Source organism: Pollicipes pollicipes, unplaced genomic scaffold, assembly GCF_011947565.3.
Source record: "Pollicipes pollicipes isolate AB1234 unplaced genomic scaffold, Ppol_2.1 Scaffold_6138;HRSCAF=7277_pilon_pilon_pilon, whole genome shotgun sequence".
NCBI lineage: Eukaryota > Metazoa > Arthropoda > Thecostraca > Pollicipedomorpha > Pollicipedidae > Pollicipes > Pollicipes pollicipes.
In genome coordinates this window covers 30419251-30436461 of record NW_023596818.1, presented here as the reverse complement: position 1 = coordinate 30436461, position 17211 = coordinate 30419251, and the positions used below count along the sequence as shown (strand labels likewise).

At 48.9% G+C, this 17211-nt stretch overlaps 1 protein-coding gene across 1 annotated transcript; it reads right to left on the bottom strand.

The window, feature by feature from the left end:
* Positions 1-8140: 8140 nt before the first annotated feature.
* On the bottom strand, positions 8141-15736 carry eIF1 (eukaryotic translation initiation factor eIF1). The gene is made up of 3 exons (XM_037229914.1): positions 15554-15736; positions 9365-9522; positions 8141-8509 (listed from the first exon to the last, which is right to left on the bottom strand). The coding sequence occupies exons 1-3, from the start codon at positions 15579-15581 to the stop codon at positions 8363-8365; spliced, it is 333 nt and encodes a 110-aa protein (XP_037085809.1). The 5' UTR covers positions 15582-15736; the 3' UTR covers positions 8141-8362.
* Positions 15737-17211: the final 1475 nt, after the last annotated feature.

The following is a 17211-nucleotide window of genomic DNA, read 5'->3' as shown; positions in this document are numbered from 1 at the left end:
CGCAAACTTTGATGTGGCAAGCGTATAAATGACATTGTTTGAGTGACGTGAACAGTTTCTGTGATGTGAACGAAGGGTATTCATTCTACCCTGCATTCATTTTAATTATACTAAAAGCGTTATTTGCACAACTACCACCGTGATCGTACTTCTGAGGTACAAATAACAATTGCAGTAGACGCGCCTTTAAAACCCATTGTCTGTGATCATGTTCATTGTATTTACTCGCTGGCGTATAAAGACTACAAATCTCGTAAGTTATTCGGTGCATTTGCGAGGAACATTATTCACGTAGGAACACACGCACACAAGCAGGGTCCAGGCGCAATGACGTGCATAGTTGAAGGCGACTGGTTAGCATTGCAACATACATGTCCGCAGGAAATTCACCGGAGTACGCCTTTTCGCGCAGAGAGGTCCGAAGAACTCGGCGACAGGAGTCACCGCGGTGAAGAAGTCGCACCGAGCGACCTCCCGGGGTCACACCGAGCGATCCTCTGGGAGCGGCCCGGGACCGGAGGCCAGCCGACGCTGTGGCCGATCCGTTCACGGCCTGCCGCCTATCTGCAGCTGCGGGGTGACCGCTGGCCCATCCATCGGACGCGACGACCATATCTCAGCCAACAGCCAGGCCATCGGAAGAACGGAACACGGCGGGCGTGCTGCCATCTGTACGCAGCAGACGTAAGCATAAGTATCGCCGACACTCGGCTCTCACCAACGGAACCTTAGCGGCCAAGCCTACATTGGCAAAGTTTTCTTCGGCAAGGTGACCCGAGACTGCCATCCTCTGACGTAACACATGGAACCCATAGTCGCCCGTCTGTGACGTAGCTATCCAAGAGACCGTCAGGTAACTAGGCAATAGTCAATGGTACGTGATTAGTCACTGAAGCACTGGACTCAGCTTTGGGTGCTTAAAGCATCGAGGGCCAAATGTGGGGTGCACCGAGTGTCAAGGGCGTGTGTATGTGCATCTGACGTAACACCGTCCTCCGGCTTGTGTATTTTTAGGTATCGAGGGCCAAATGGGAGGTGCGCCAAGTGTCAAGGGCGTATGTATGTGCATCTGGCGTGACGGGGTATATCTAATCATTGACTCGAGAACGTCATTTTATTAGGCACCTCCTGGCATATCGAAGGTTGGTAGCTGATAACGTAAGAACTCTTAATTCATAATGAACGCTGGGTTCCCAGTTTCTACGCTAACATGATTGCTTTTGTCAGATCGCGGGATGCGGTTAGTTGCCCATCTGCCCCCTCTGTTAAACTTTGGTCTCATTATGAAACATCATGCTGGAAATGACAGACGTTATACCAGGAAGCGCCGGCTAAGCGACGATAACAAGCGGTCATTAGTCAATCACTATGACGGTCGCTCGCGACCATGAACACTGCACTGCCATGAAACATCGAGCATTAACATAAGATATCCAAGTGATTGTTTGATAACGTCGTTTAACCGATGCATCCATGTACGCCAAAGGTCGCGGTTTTCAGCTAGCATCTCATGATGCTGGAAAGCCTGGAGCTCTAGGCCTTTCCTTCTGATATCAAACCTTGTTCTCTCAGGTTGAAATCTCATTGGCTTCTGTGACGGAATGCAGGCCTGGGACTCATGAACAGGTTAGCAGCATAATTAAAGGTCACGGTCTTATCATAACCAAACTTTCTCTATCGGAGAGACGCATTCGGTCTTGGGCCTTCCACAACTCCGGCAGGCGAAACGTTCAAAGACTTGAAGAAGCCCAAGGCCGAAAGGTTGTCCCCAATGTAAAAAGCTTGGCTATGATATGACTGTTGTCAATTGCGCTGTTATATTTGTCTGATCTATCAAGATCTTTCCCTTCCAAGTCTCTCTCTCTATTCAGCTTCTCCCACTTCATCCCTCCACCTCAACCCGCACAGCCAGGTCCGAACCATTCACGGTCTCCCCAGCTGTTCGTCGCCGACCGCGCTCGTTTTACGCTCAATGCACACAGACGGCACCACAGGCCTGACCTGCAGCAAGCAAGCCGACTGGCAGTGAAGCCATTATTTATTACGTATTACTTATGGCATACCCATTTATTGTTCGCTGCATTGTGGCGAAGAATGAATGGGACGAGCCGACGTAGAAAAGTTTGAGTAGCGCGAGGTACACATGTACGTCTACAGCCCTTACTGACCACTGGCTCGTAGTCTGCCCACAGACGGTCTGATGTCAGCTCCTACTGCACTCTGCAGACATGGGTTCGAGGAAAGTCCAAGCAGTTCTTGATCTTTAATGACAAACCGATCCTTGATGATGACAAATGAGGTTTTGGTTCGCGCCGACATCTACGGTTATCTGGCGCCCATAACGAAGTGTTAACTATAAAACCAGGTTTGTGTATGGCTGATAAACCAACAGCTCTCAGGAAAGCACATGGCTTGTGCGCGTCAAGTAAGTGAATCATTTCCCAGAGCATCATGATATTAAAGCGCTGAACCACACCTTCCAATGAGCGCACACGCACGACTTTGTAATGCGAACACGAGCTGATCACATGGTGTGCGGTAAGTGGCTCAGCACAGCGAGAACACGGGGGTCCCCCTTTGCCACAAAGTATGTACCCGTGAGGTGCGTGGATGTGGCCAATGCGCAGCCATTGAGTGTTATTTCTTTTCATCTAGCCCGGTGAGGGCAGGCCTGCCAGCGCTCCAGCTGGAGTTCTATGACGTGAGGCTCGTTGTTTGCCATCGCATCCAAGCTACGTTGCCACCTACTGTGAATTTATGTACTAACGGCTGCGTAAAAGTCTCGCACAGGGGGTGGAGGCGCACGTGTACACGGCACGAGTACCGCTCGTTTTGCTGCCGCGTCAGCCATTTCATGTCCCTGTATACCAAGATGGCTGGGGTTCCAATAACGAGTAATTTTATTGTCTGCCTCGTCACGTGCTAACAAACGCATTACGATCTCCTGTACCAGGGAATATCATTGGTACGACGTCTTTACACCCAAAATGCCGTTCAGAGGTGTCGATCAATGTAAGGTCCAAGTTACCATGTTTAATCTCAATAAAACATAACACCTTGGTAAAAGCTATCAATTCAAAAGTGAAAACTGACACATTTCGGCAGGGATGAATAACTGAATGGCGAAACCACCCGCAAACGTACCACTCCCCCAATCCGTCATTTGTCTTCGAACCATCTGTATATGTGAACACGTGCCCTCCATGCCATCTGTATATGTGAACACATGCCCTTCATGCCATCTGTACATGTGAACACGTGTCCTCCATGCCATCCGATACACTATCAAATTCTGGACCGGACTAATCCCAGGCATTCGCTACCTCCCTTGACCCGGGACGGCAAAACGTCAGCATTTGGCGAGGTCAGGAGGCAGGGTGGAGCTGGACATCATACCTCCGCAATGCAGTGCCGTTATTGCGCGTGAACACACCGCTCCATGAATCGGATGGGTGGGTGGGGTGGGGTGGGGGGGGGGGGGGGGGGGAGCTGGCGTATTCAACACGCAAACCAGGTCCATGTCAAGTGTCTGGTGGCCAGCAGACAGCGGCGTTTCGTCTGCTTCCTCAAGAAGGCTCACGGTCCGTGACGTCCGAAACGTTCCGGTAACCATGCGGAGAACTGTGTGTTGTACAGGTCAAGGGCGCCTTTGTTGGACTCTGTTGCGATAGTACATGATGCGTAGTCCAGCTTAAGACGAATGATTGAAGCAATGTAAAAGCAGGAGCGTGATCCTCTCAGTTCCGTATGCTGTTCGTGCTACACACTTCAAAATGTCGAGCGATTTAAAAACGTCTCTGATCTTAACACGTGCTTTGTAAGATCTTCAAACGTGCTTTGCACGTCAGCCCACGATCAAACCACAGCCGGAGAAACCCCACAGCAGACTCTGATGGGATGCGTTGTCCCTACAGATGGATAATCAATTTGGGGGAACATCGGCGGCGGTGCACAAGTGTACGACCTTGGTCTTTGCAGGTATCAAATGAAATCCGTTTTCAATGCTCCACCCCTCCAAGCATGTCACAATGAGCTGGATATGCCGCTCCATATCAGGGACTGTTAATGCGATGTACCAGATGGTAAAGTCGTCCACAAAAAGCGCTCGACCGACGGATTGTGGAAGAGTTGCAGATGTCGTTAATGGCGAGGGCAAAAAGCGTCACACTCAGCACGCTACCCTGGGACACACGGTTCATTAAAACAAAATTGTCTGATGACATGGAACCAACACGAACACCAAAACGACGATCTGATGCAAAATTATGTGAAAGTGCCCCTAGAGCCCCAAATGTCAAAGCCAAGGAGCTTCAGAATAGTACCACGGCGACGCTTCGTATCATAGGCCCCTCCAAATCGAAGAACACTGCGCCATTATGTTTTCTCTTAAATCCAGCTCTTATGTCTCTATCAAAGGCCAAAATAAAGCTGGCACAACTTTGTTATTTTCTAAAACCGCACTACACACTCACAAAAAACATGTAACTCCAAAAACCAGGTGAGGCGTACGTTTGCCATTCTCGTTATCACTTCACACAGTGAGGATGCGAGAATGTCAGTCAATATTGAAACGGTTCCTCGCCGCTCATCCCAGGCTTTAGAACAGGAACCACTGAAGCCTCCCGCCAGCCCGCAAAAAGGTCACCACTTGCACATAAATAGTAAAAGTCGCTCGGAGCATCTTCTGCACGCAGGGACGCAGATGATGGAGCACGCCATTGTGTACTTGATCGGGTCCCTCTGAAACATTTCATGGCAGTTGTTTGGAGGTGGACAAGTCCGCCATGAATGCTTCACAGCAGGGCCTGTGACGAACAACCTTTGGCCCGGTGTTGCTTCCCCGACTGCGTTCCAAGATCGCACGAGCGATTTTTGTGTAACGTCGATCGGCCGGGACAGGAGCTGGCTGCCTACTGGCAGTACAGGAGTGGGTACTGAGCAAACCTGCCCCGTGGTGCACTTGATGCAGCTCCATGCCTCTGATACTGCCCGTAGTACACTTGATGCAGCTCCATGCCTCTGATGCTGGTGTGGAATGATTTGGTGTGATTACATATTCTCGCCAAGACTGAAGTTGAGCCTCTCTGACGGTTCCTCCAGCAAACGCCCTTGTCTTATTGAAAGCTACCAGGTTATCTGCAGTCAGAAGTTCGAAAAGCTTGCTTCCATGCGCGGGTGGCGAGCGTTCCGACCATCCTCCGTCGACCACGGAGCCGGTGTTCCGTGCGGGCATCGGAAAAACGCAGAATGCATTTCGTTGCACAACTTAAAAGTGTAGCCGCAAAATCCGCCACAGATGTGGAGCTACGGCTCAATTCTGCAGAAGACGAAGCTTGAGAAGGGATTGAAATTCGCTCCAATCGGCTTTTGTATATTCCAGCCTGGAGATTGGTGCTGTCTACTGGAGGTCACGAGCCGGAGACTGGTCGGAGGGCAACGTAAAGTGGGCTCCCATCTCAGCGTTTGACTTAAAGACGAGTCATGGATAAAGGCTTGACATAACCTACCACGCAGGTTGTGCTGGCACAACTCCAAGCCATACGGTGGGCATTCAAACCGCCTAAAATTAAAACCGGCGCGGGAGTTCAGATGCGAGCCGTCCGAGCCCTGCGAGTGGAAAGGATTAATCAGGTGGTGAGTACAGACAGCAGGCTGTGCTATGCAAGTGGTCAAAAAAGGACGTGCGGCTACAGCTTGAAGTGCAGACTTGATCACGAGCTGTTGCGCGGGCACGCTGAGGTGGGCCGCTGGGGAGACTCCACCGTGCGATATGGTGTCAGCCACCATATCCTAACGGCATACAGTGTAAATGTTGATGCTGCACTCTGAGTTCGGTGCCAGCTTGTTTCCCTTGGGGCCAGGACCACCGGACACTGCCGGCGAACTGCGGCCTGCAGGTTCTGGTAATTCGCCCGTAGCCACCCAAGCTTCCACTGCAAAAAATGCTTGCAAAGATGGCGCGTTCAGGCACTTAAAGGAATAAGACACGGGGCTACGCGCCACTTAAGTGCCGTGCCCCACGTCAAGCAAAAGGCTCTCTTGGCCAACACGGGCTAGCACTCTCCAACTCCGTGGAACCGGCACCTGGGGCTGCCATCGTCCGACGACGACAGGGGGCCGGGCGGGGCACACTTACCAGCAACAAACCCCGTCCTGGGTGGTGGTGAGGAGGTCCCACCGGCCGTCCCCTTCCCGTCGCAGCGAATCTGGGCGTGGCCTCCACGGGCCTGCCAGGCGGTGGAGTACTGCACCTGGGTGAAGACGCATCCGGCAGACAGCCGATTGGTCGCGTGAGGCCGCTACTGCTTCAGCAGGCCCGTTCCCGCTCCAGCAGGCGCGCTCGCTTGGCCTCGCAGGCGCGCCTGTCCGCCCCATGGCGCTCTCGCGCTTCCGCAGGCCTTCCACAAATGCGTGTGAGACGCGACGAGGCGGGTGTCATGGCCGCGAGTAGAGGCCACGTGCGGTGTCTGGTCGAGCCCACAGTTCACGCAGCGTGGCACGTCACGTGAGCACTGGTCGTCGTAGAGGTCAACATACGCACACTTCCCGCTCCCGGGACGATTTCGGCAGTACGTGTTCGTGAGGCCAAAACGCTAGCATTGCGAACAGCGCGAGGGGTTTGGCATAAATATACTTTAATAAGAAAACACTGACAGGGCGTACCCGGCACGTGCCTCAGATGGCAGTTCGGTTCGGCTAAACGTAAGCATTGTGTTCTTCGCCGGAATGGTTTCAGGTCCCTCTTTGTAACGATTCTGCAAGCCGGTATAACGCCGCACATCGCCGCTTCTTCCACCATCTCCTCCTCACACACACCGCGCAGGTCAAAGCAACTGATGGCACCTCCTGGTAAGTTCTCCGTTCGTTGCTCCGCGACGGAGATCGACAGAGACGCGTCATGCTTCCCGCCCTTGCCGTGGATACCATACGTTGCGTGGGGCCGTCACGGTCCGCGCCGTGTCCTGATTGTTGAACAGTTCCACCTCGACGACGCAGTCTCTGAGCTTATCAGACCGGTTTACAGCCGCGATGCTGCGTTCTTCGCGGCGAAATACTGTGATCCAGGCGTGCGTGCGTGCGTGCGTGTGGCGGAGGGGGGGGGGGGGGAGGGGCACGACCAAACTCCTCGCTGCGCCCCGGTAACATCACGGTCCTTCCCCATGTCGAGGGACAGAAATGTTTTGGTTGGTAAATGCCGCGCAAAAATGGGCATTCCTTGCGGCGCCGGGACTCTTTACCCACCACGGAACGCCACTGGGGGACCGTCCAACACTCCCACGGGAGGTGATCACCGCAATGGCCACCCGGGGTCTATGCGGGGTGGACGAAGCCTCTCACACGGCAAGGTGTAACCGGCGAGACGCCTCCCTGTCTTGACCGTGGTTTAGCGCCACCGCCCCTTGACCCCTTCAGCCGCTGCGCGCGGTAAGGCACCCCAAACGGAGACACGTTCAGAACAAACAGCCACAGCGCAGGCGACATACCGCTAGACCGGTATGGGGCCCCACGGCCCCTCGCGCCCCGGATACCCTGGCCAAGGTGGCGTGTTGGGACGCGCCGTTGCTGGCCCGCACGGGGGCGCGGGCGATGGAGCACGACGATCCCGATGAAACGAGGATGAGGAGTGGTGAGAGGGCTAGCTGCGGTAATGGGCGTTATAGGGGCGTTATAGGGGCGTTATAGGGAGGGAACGGGCGAGACAAAGAGCAGATGCTCACGTACCGACGCGCAACGATGCTTGAGGCAAATAGATAACTTTTGCCTCAACGATCGATACTTTATGTACCTTGAGTAAATGTGTGAAGACGCTGCAGGGAGTATATGACCGGTAATGTGTGTCAAATGTGGCTTTTCTTGCGATGGCCAACCATTGCGATTACGATCCCTCGAGACTGCTTTTCATGTGATGTAAGGCAAGCGAACTGTTCTTGTTTGCCGGTCGCCCAAGCCCCGCCCCTGATCACATTTTAGGAGGGTCGGGTTAGTGATTGTTGCAACACCTACGTTGGCGACGCCACAAACCAGTGCAAAACACCCGGCCCGAAAAGACCCATAGGACGCCACTTAGTCCTGCGTGTGTGCGTCGGACCACTTTCCAACAGAGCTCTCAATCAATCCACCCTCGCCAGCATAAAATACATGAGAATCTCACCCGATACCGTCCATTTATTAGCTCATCGCGCCACAACCAGGAGACATGCGACGCGCCTCACAAACCGGAAGTACCAGGCAACGAACATCGAATAAAAGAAGCGGTGCAACGTTAAAAGCGCCGAGTGTGGCGCCTGCCCGGCCAGGGGCGGCGCGAGAGGCCCGGCCGACGGCGCCCGGAGTGGCGCTGCCGCATCGGCGGCGACGCGGCCTAGAAGCCGTGCACCTTCAGCTGGGCGCTGGTGGCCAGGCCGTACTTGGTGAGCAGCTGGCAGATGTTCTCGCGCTGGTCGCCCTGCAGCTGCAGGACCTCGCCGTACTCGGGGTGCTCGATCACCGTGCCGTTACACGCAAACTCCTGCCGATGAAAGGCGTCAGCCGTTGTAGGGGGACCGTGTGGTGGATGACTGTCACACCTGGGTGAGTCCGATCTTTGTGTAATAATACAATTTTCAAAAATGACGATCTTGAGAAGCCAGACTGTTTGACTGCAGCAATGTAGCCCACGAAATGCAAAGGTTCTGCATTTCGTCCCATTCCTTGCTGGCCCCATCTTCCTAAGCACCTGACTGATCAGAGCTATGGCGACCTAGATGTAAGATGGAGAAACGAACAATTTCCGATCTGCAAGCAGCAGCATTCTTTCTCGAGGCTGGTGGTTAATTGTCGACAACTGGCGACTGACTATGTGTTCCAGCAGCACGTCCTAGTTGCTATGGTCTCGAGACAGCTCTGCTTTGGTCCCATAGTGGATGATGGAGGATTTGAAGCCTCTTGAGGGTGGCTTCTGCTCATGGCCACATTGAGGCATTGGGGGCAAAGACCTCTTGGCGAAGCTCAAAAAGCTAAAGTTGGCACTTAAAATTAATACTACAGTAAAAACATACATCAGCTAACATGCATTAAAAATGACCCACTAGTCACAACATGGTGTTCAGTTAGGAACTGGCAGCTAAGTGTACACATTAGTACACATTTCATACACATTGTGTACACATTTACGCATACGCATACCACATTTACGCACACCACACAGTAAACCATCCTCAAATTTATCTACACTGCTGACTGATTGATCTTCAGTGCCATTTAACATAAATCAGAATGGCAACACAAGATCATAAGGTCATTCAAAGGTCAGTTTTAACTGGTGTTCCAATTAATACCTAGGCATTATGCTATAGTCTGTTCTTCTACAAATCACTGAACAAACCTTTTTGCATGTTTTCACGATTTTCTTCAGGTCATATTCCGCTGGAAGACCCTGGACAGTGGTGAGGGTCTTCCGCCGGTTCCGCTGCTGGATGCGGATGTGAATCAGTCCACCCTGCGCGCCTTCATTGAGTCCCTCACTTGCAGCAGCAAAGGGATCTGGGGAACGAGATGGCGTCTGTTAAACTTCTATCTCCATATGCAAGCCATATCCCTTTCCACACTCACTCATACAAAGTTACTAATTCAACAATTTCGGGAAGATGATCATGTTTTTGTGTACTGGTCGGCACTGCTCAAATCACCCCTATTTAGCAATGATATCGGGTGGTAAAACAAAAAGATACCACCTACATACACTACACACCTACATATGTTCTGTCCATAAGTATTTTCAATTGACAGATGTGTGAATACATGGCAATCATGACTGATGACCAGATCTCACCAATAAAACAGGGCTATGGTAACTTCCATGCCCCGAGCAATTCACAAAAATGGTAGGTTAATATTTCCAAGGTTCAAAAATGCAGCATTCTTTAAACACACCCAACACTGCCAGTTTCAAGATGTGCCCCACTTTTCAGTACAGGAGAAACCCTCACAGGAATCTAAAGCAGTGCAACTTTATGGTGGCCACACAGCGTTGGAAATCCCAAAAATTTTCATGGTAGCAGAGCACAAATTTCCTATAGTGGAGTACAAAATTACCCAAGTGCTGTGGGTCATTACAGTTTTATTTGTTATCTTCGAGAGATAACACTACAATGGGTGGTAGTCAACAAAAGCGCCACTTTTCATATAAAGCAATTCATGTAAAAACCCTTCAAATGAACGGAAACATCAGTATTAGACAATTAAATAACACAGTCTCATACTCTGTACTATGCAACACATGTGCATACACATGGGGCAGTTTGCAATTTATGACAGGCTCTGTGCTACACCCTCCAAAACGGAGGGAACCTACGCATCGGGCATCTACACTCCCAAAAACGGAGGGTGGTTACACACCGGGCTTATACACCCTCCAAAATGGAGGGTGGGTACGATACGCACAGCCAGACAAAAATGGTGCACAAAAAATGCCAGTGAACACGCCACAGACAGCCACCTACTCAAGCTCCACCACGGTCACGCTACTCACGCTCCACCAGCTAACTGGTTTTAAAAGCAGCTAAGCGTTCGCGCCCCTCACCTTCCCACTCCCGGTCAACACACGAGGTCCTGCACGTCCCACCCGAACAATAGAGACAAACAGCACTTTTAACCGGTTAACCGAGCCAGCGCAAGTACAACGCCTGACAGACCCGTGTAGGCCGGCCAGAAGGGATCGGAGTCAGTCATTCCGCTGACTTCGGCGGCTATTGCAATGCATTAAATGATTTTGATACACTTTAACTGACATCATAGCAAAATATGATAATTTATGTTGCAATCAATTGATGTTCTTGACCTAATAAACCCTTCTCCTTAACTTGCCGGGCCAAAGTTATGGGCTCATCTTACTATGGTGTCCTTGTGTTTTTGCTGGAGTGAGATGGCTGTCTCCGAACAGTTTTTTGGCAATTTATAGCAACGCTTTGCGACTTTAAATGATATTTTTGTAAAGCCTCAATTACCAGCTTCAATTTCACACCCTTAAGTGACAATTTTAACTTGACTTAAATCCACAGCTGCCGTAACATTTTTGTACTCCGGGTACCACGCAGTGGCAAAAATCCAACCACACGGCGGTTCTGGATGAGTACAAATAAGGCCTTTTTCATAATCGTGATGCTCATCCATATACAGCTTCCCTCCAAATGTTTACAAATCTATTCAAGGCATGAGTGTGAGCAGCATATTTATGCTCTTGACAAAGCAGTCGCGAGGAGGCGAATCATTCAAACCAACTGGAGAGTTTTGCTATGTTCAACCTCCAACCTGAGCTGGGAGGCGGGCACAAGCCGCTGAATAGTTCAGGACGTTTCCGACGCTGAATTGCGAGTGATTCTCTTATTTGCATTGCCATGACAAGGTGGTGTTGCGTGAGGAGGCGGCCGCATGTGGTAGGTGATTGGGCGTGTGGTTTTCTGTGACTTTTCGTTGCATCCTTGGCAATTAATGTAGTTCGTCGTCAATGGTAGGTTATGTCATGTTCAAGTCTGAGTTGGTCAGTGAAGGGCATAGGAAGTGAGAGCTTTGCTAATCTACAGACCTGGTGCAATTCTGGTGCTCCTTTCCTATTTCCCGGTATTTTTCAAAGGCGATTCCATTCAACATTCACACACTTTATTTTTCACATTTTCATACATGGTTTATCACATACCTGGGTGATAACACAGGCTGCTTGCTATTGGGCATCTTAGTCTGGTGGGTGTAAGATTTGTGCTCTTGCAGATGTCAATACATGGCTCCTGATGGAAGCAGCAAGTCTCAAACTGTTGCACATTCTGGTTTTATTTTGTCCTGACACAAAAAGGTAAAATGAGTTTTTCCAAAAGCTGTTTTTGTTGCACCACGATGGAGTACAAAATATTTCATTTTACCTAGTCACAATCCTGGAGTACAAAATCCCCTGGCATACATTGTATCTGGAAACATCAAGTTTTCCAACACTGTGGCCACATCTCTCTTAATCTCTATTTGTTCTGAACTGTCTGCATTTGCCACTTTGCATCCTCATTCAGCTTAGGTGGCATGATGGTCCTGGGTCAACCCCTTTGGTCAGTTGTCAGCTGACCTTTCCTGATCAGTTGGGTCTACCACATACCTGCCATAACATAATGTCTGTGTCTGTGCCATGACCTTGTGCCTTTTTTCTGTCCAAATAAAGTATGTTGTGAGCAACCTGAACTGACCATTCAAAATATGCAGTTTGAATAACTGGAATCACATAATGGTTACCTCCTGATACATTTTGGTCGGCCCAGGTCAGTGAAGCCCACTTTGGCAGGCAGTTAATCCCAAATGTCTAAAAAACATAACCAAAGATCAAATCTGTTCATGTTCAAAAGTCCTAAAATTACATTACAATGTAAGGGTGCAAGCTCATCTCTAAACTTCCTGAAAGCCATCTCCATAAGATATCTTCCATAGAGCACACCACTAACAACAATCAGAAAACTGCTGGCTGCATGATCACACTTTGAACATACAATAAGCATGACCTTACAATGTTTGTATTTACAATGCTCTATATGTTTTGTGCACTGATGGCATGTTGGTCTTAAGCTTTTGCTTCTCCAAAGTTTAGGTTCCGGGTTACGGTGTAAGAATGGTCAACCAAGCAGCTACATACTGGTCATACAAGAGGTTGAATAATGACTGCACCAATGTCATTGTCAGGCTGTGTTCCCACCTGTCATGCTAGGATTGTTAAGTTATGAGATGTTAAGACATGGGCACAGCTGAATAGTCAGTCCAAGTGAAATCCCTTCACTCCTAAAGACACCTGGAGTGACATCAATGTGCTTATCCTGATATACATCCACACCCAATTTAGTTCAGACTATTGCACCAATATTTTCAACTTGTTTTTGCTTTAGAAAATATTCTGAGGAATTTGTGCCCAAAATTACCATTATACCAGGCTTATCCCTTGACAGATGGGTTTTCAGTATTGAATGAGTGATGACCATCCACACAAAGGAGCACTAAGATTTACATGGTACAGGCAATGAAACTGACTCTGTAATTTCACAAACACACTGATGCATAAAACATGTTTCCTGCAGTCTGAACAAAATGGGCTGGATACCATTGGGCATTCTGCAAAAATTCCATCCACTGTGAATTTGTACTGTACAAATCTAGTACTGTAGAACATTCTTTAGCAGTAGTTGACACAGTGTTGGAAAAATAAACATTTCCTGGTATAATGTGTACCAGGAGATTTGCTACTCCAGTATTGTGGGTGGGTTATATGAAATATTTGGTACTCCACCATGACACAACAAATACGGCTTTTGGAAAAACTAATTTTACCTCTCTGTTTCATGACAACATGAAACCTGAGGGTGCAACAGCTGGAGACTTGTTGCTTCCATGATGAGCAATGTATTGATATCTACAATGCTACAAATCTTGCACCTACCACACTTAGATGCCCAATAGCAAGCAGCCTGAGTTGCCACCTAGGTATATAACAAATCATGCATGGACATGTGAAAAGTGTGCAAATGTTGAATGGAATTGCCTTTGAAGAATGAAGGGAAATGAGAAACAAGTAGCAGAATTCCACCCGTTTGTGCATTTGCAAAGATGGTATTTCCCATGCCTGATGCACATGAGCTCAAACTTGAACATGACTTCACCTACCATTGATGACAAACCACATTAATTGCCAAGGATGCAACAAACTGTGATGGAAAACCGCACACCCAAGCACCCACCACAGACATCCGCCTACTCATGTGCCACCACCACATTATGGCAATGCCAATACGAGAATCACTCGCAATTCAGCATATGAAGTGTGATTATTCAATCATTCAGTGGCTTCAGCCCCCCTTCCAGCTCAGGTCGGAGGTTGAATATAGCAAAACTCTCCAATTGGCTTTATTGATTTGCCTCCTCATGACAGATCCGTCAAGAGCATGAGTATTCTGCTTCCACTCATGTCTTGATTTAAACAGATTTGTAAAAGTTACAAGGGAAGCTGCATAGAGATGGTATCACTTAAAAGAGTATACAAGGCCTTATTTGCACTAGTTCTGAACCACCCTGTGGTTGGATATTTGGCCATCTGCTGGTATCCTGAATACAAAAATGTAAAGGCAGCTGGGGATTTAAACCACATTAAATTTGTCATTTCAGGGTGTGAAATTAAAGTTGGTAATTCAAGCTTTACAAAAATATCCTTTTTAGTAAAGAAATGTTGCTTTAATACCAAACAAATTACCAGACTGGTATCAGTCCATAACTTTGCCCTCACAAATTAAGGGATAGGATTCATTAGGGCAAAAGACATCAATTAACTGAAACATAAGTTACCAAATTTTGCAATGATATTAGTTCAAGCACACTAAAATCCATTAATAAATTGTGTTACCCTCCAGAGTCAGCAAAGTGACTGATTCATATCTTTAGGCCAGCCTGGAGGAGTCAGTCAGGCATTGTACTCACATTGTCAAGGCAAATGGGTGGAGAGGGCCACATGTCTCTATTAATTGCTGGGCTGGGATGTGCAGGGCCTCCTGTATTGTCCAATATTTGGAAGGTGGAGGTCATAAAGGTTTAGCAGTTTTTAAAACCAGTTACCTGGTGGAGCTGAGTAATGTGATAGAGGTGGAGCTTGGAGGTGACTGTCTGTGGCACATTCGTTGGCATTCTTTTGGGTTCCATTTTTCCCTGATCAGCTCCAAACGACAACCCAGAAACAGTGCTGGGGAGTCGAGGCAGTGGGGTGCGTGCGGTGCTTGGGAGCTTGCTATCATAGTTATTAAAATTTGAAGGTAGGAGCATGATTCTACCTGTTTTGATATTATTTACAATATGTTCCACCTTAAACACAACAAATGGTGTACAATGATTTTTTTTCTAAAATTAGGCACCCACATATACCTACACCCCTTAAACACGACAAATGACGTACAATGCTCTTTGTTAACATTACATACCAATGTATACCTATGCTGCTTTAACATACATTACTGTGTATGAAGTTTGTGTCGAGTATCACCCATTGCACTGATAGCTCCCAAAGACAAGATAAACAGAAGTGCAGTGACCTGCATCACTTAAAAAATTTTGTACTCAACTACAGAAAATTTGTACCCCACTTCCCAAAACATTTCTGAAACTTCCATCACTGGCTGATGTACATGCATGCTGGTATTGACCCCCATTTGGTATAACTTGTTTGTTGTAATCCCTTAAACTCACATTACTTACTGAAGTAAAACAAATGACTAATGACATCAATTTTATCATCATATGAGCCCCTGGGCTGTGACCCTTCCACTCCAAAAGCTGGAGCCCCCCCCCCCAGTTTGAGAACACTGCACATTAGTTCCACATGTACCCCAACACAAGACAATTGCTTTCAAAGTTTGCCTCATGCCAGTGGAATCTACCCTGATGCACCGTTCTCCAGCCCAGGAATGCCAGGACACTGCTTCCTGCATGACGCACACGCGCACCAAATAATTTTGGCAAAGATCGCTTTAGAGCCAGGACACTTGCACTACGACCACATTCAACTTACCAACACTCTGAAGATTCTGGACTGACATGCGACTATCACTGAGAACTCTTGGCAATAATCTCGGGCACCTGACAACTATTAGGCGTACTTATTTACGGGACGCAACCTTTGACAGACCACAATCGTCACACAAAGAACGCTCGCCGCGCGAATCTCACAATGGCGCACAACGCGCAACTCTGACTTCCCTTCCGCAACACCAACGCTGGCCAAGGATGTGGATTTGTTGGCATATGACTCACCACTAAATTAATGTCGCTTTCCTAGAAAATGATGAGTGTGCTAGGCGTCTTGAGGCTTCCAGATAATCTGGAACCCTTCCAGGAACGCGGTAACTGCAGCGGCCAGAGAGATTAAGCCGTGTCACATTGTTATCATTAGCATTAGCTGAATAGGTGTTCGCTGGAAACATAGCCTTCAGCTCCTCTACATAACTTTGTGCATGTTCCATTGGCTCTAGCGGGATCTTTCAGTCATATTTTGAGCCCTGCACAGCTTAGAAGGGTTTATGTGGCCTCCTGGAACATAAGGGCTGAACGAGAGAATTAGTGTTTGCTCTTTCGCAGCCAGCATTTCGCTGCAGCCTCAGCTAGCTGGTCGATTAGAACGGACAGGCATGTTCGAGCGGCATGCGTAACGCTCTGCTAAACTTGGCTAAGGGCACGAACTACTAAACTTGGTTTGGTTAAACTCAGTGTCTTAAGTAGCCGTTACGTGGCGTCAAAAAACGAGTAGCCACCATTCACGGACAAGTAGGAATGCAAACGACGAAGTGGAATCGGGCGGCCTCACGCGGGCCACTGACCCCCGCGCGGACGGGCTGCTCCATCGGGGCCACATGCGGTACCTCGCCGACAGAAGCGGACTTTGGGCCGCCCTAAACGGCTGCCATTGGTCACCTCACCTTGGTGCCTCGGACGGGTGCTATTTTCAGATGTCTGCCCGAGGAGAGATGGTGCTCGGTGGCTAGGTGAGTAAAGTTTCTGGAATAACCAAAGCACAAGGTAAAGCACAAACGCACAACAACGAAGACTTGATTTGTAATGTTCAGCCATCTGTCCGGCTTAATTGCCGTCACAGCGCGGTACTGGCGTCGGCCGCCCATGTGAGATTGCGCGTGCGGCTGGGCCAGCAGGGTTACATGACTATCAAACTGAAGACAGCATACGACCGGCGAGCGAAGTCGAGGCGCACAAAATTTGTCGTAAATTCAACAGAATAAACACAAAGTTCGCACATCGCAGAAACCGTCGGAAGGGATATCAAAATATGGTGCAAAGCTCGGTTAGGGGTGTTTACAGGGAAACGGGGTCATAGCACTTCGACTCGGTAAACCGGACATCACACTGATAAATGCGCGAGACGATGCGTGTTGTCCCTCACGCGCACTCGTGCAGAAACCATGGATACGGACACGGACGGATACCACAGTTATACACCTTTTTCTGGGCATTTTTAAGATTTATATCCGATCGTGGTGACCTAAGCAGATGCTGTAGCTCTGCCCGGGGTGAGTGTCTCAAATTACTTCATTTGCAGCATTTCGCTAGCTTTTCGACAGCCGGTTTCATGAGCTTTGAAATCTTGCGAGCTAGGGAATGAAGATTGTTTTAGCTGCCCGCTTTGCAATGAGTACTGCACCCTGTGGTGTAATACAT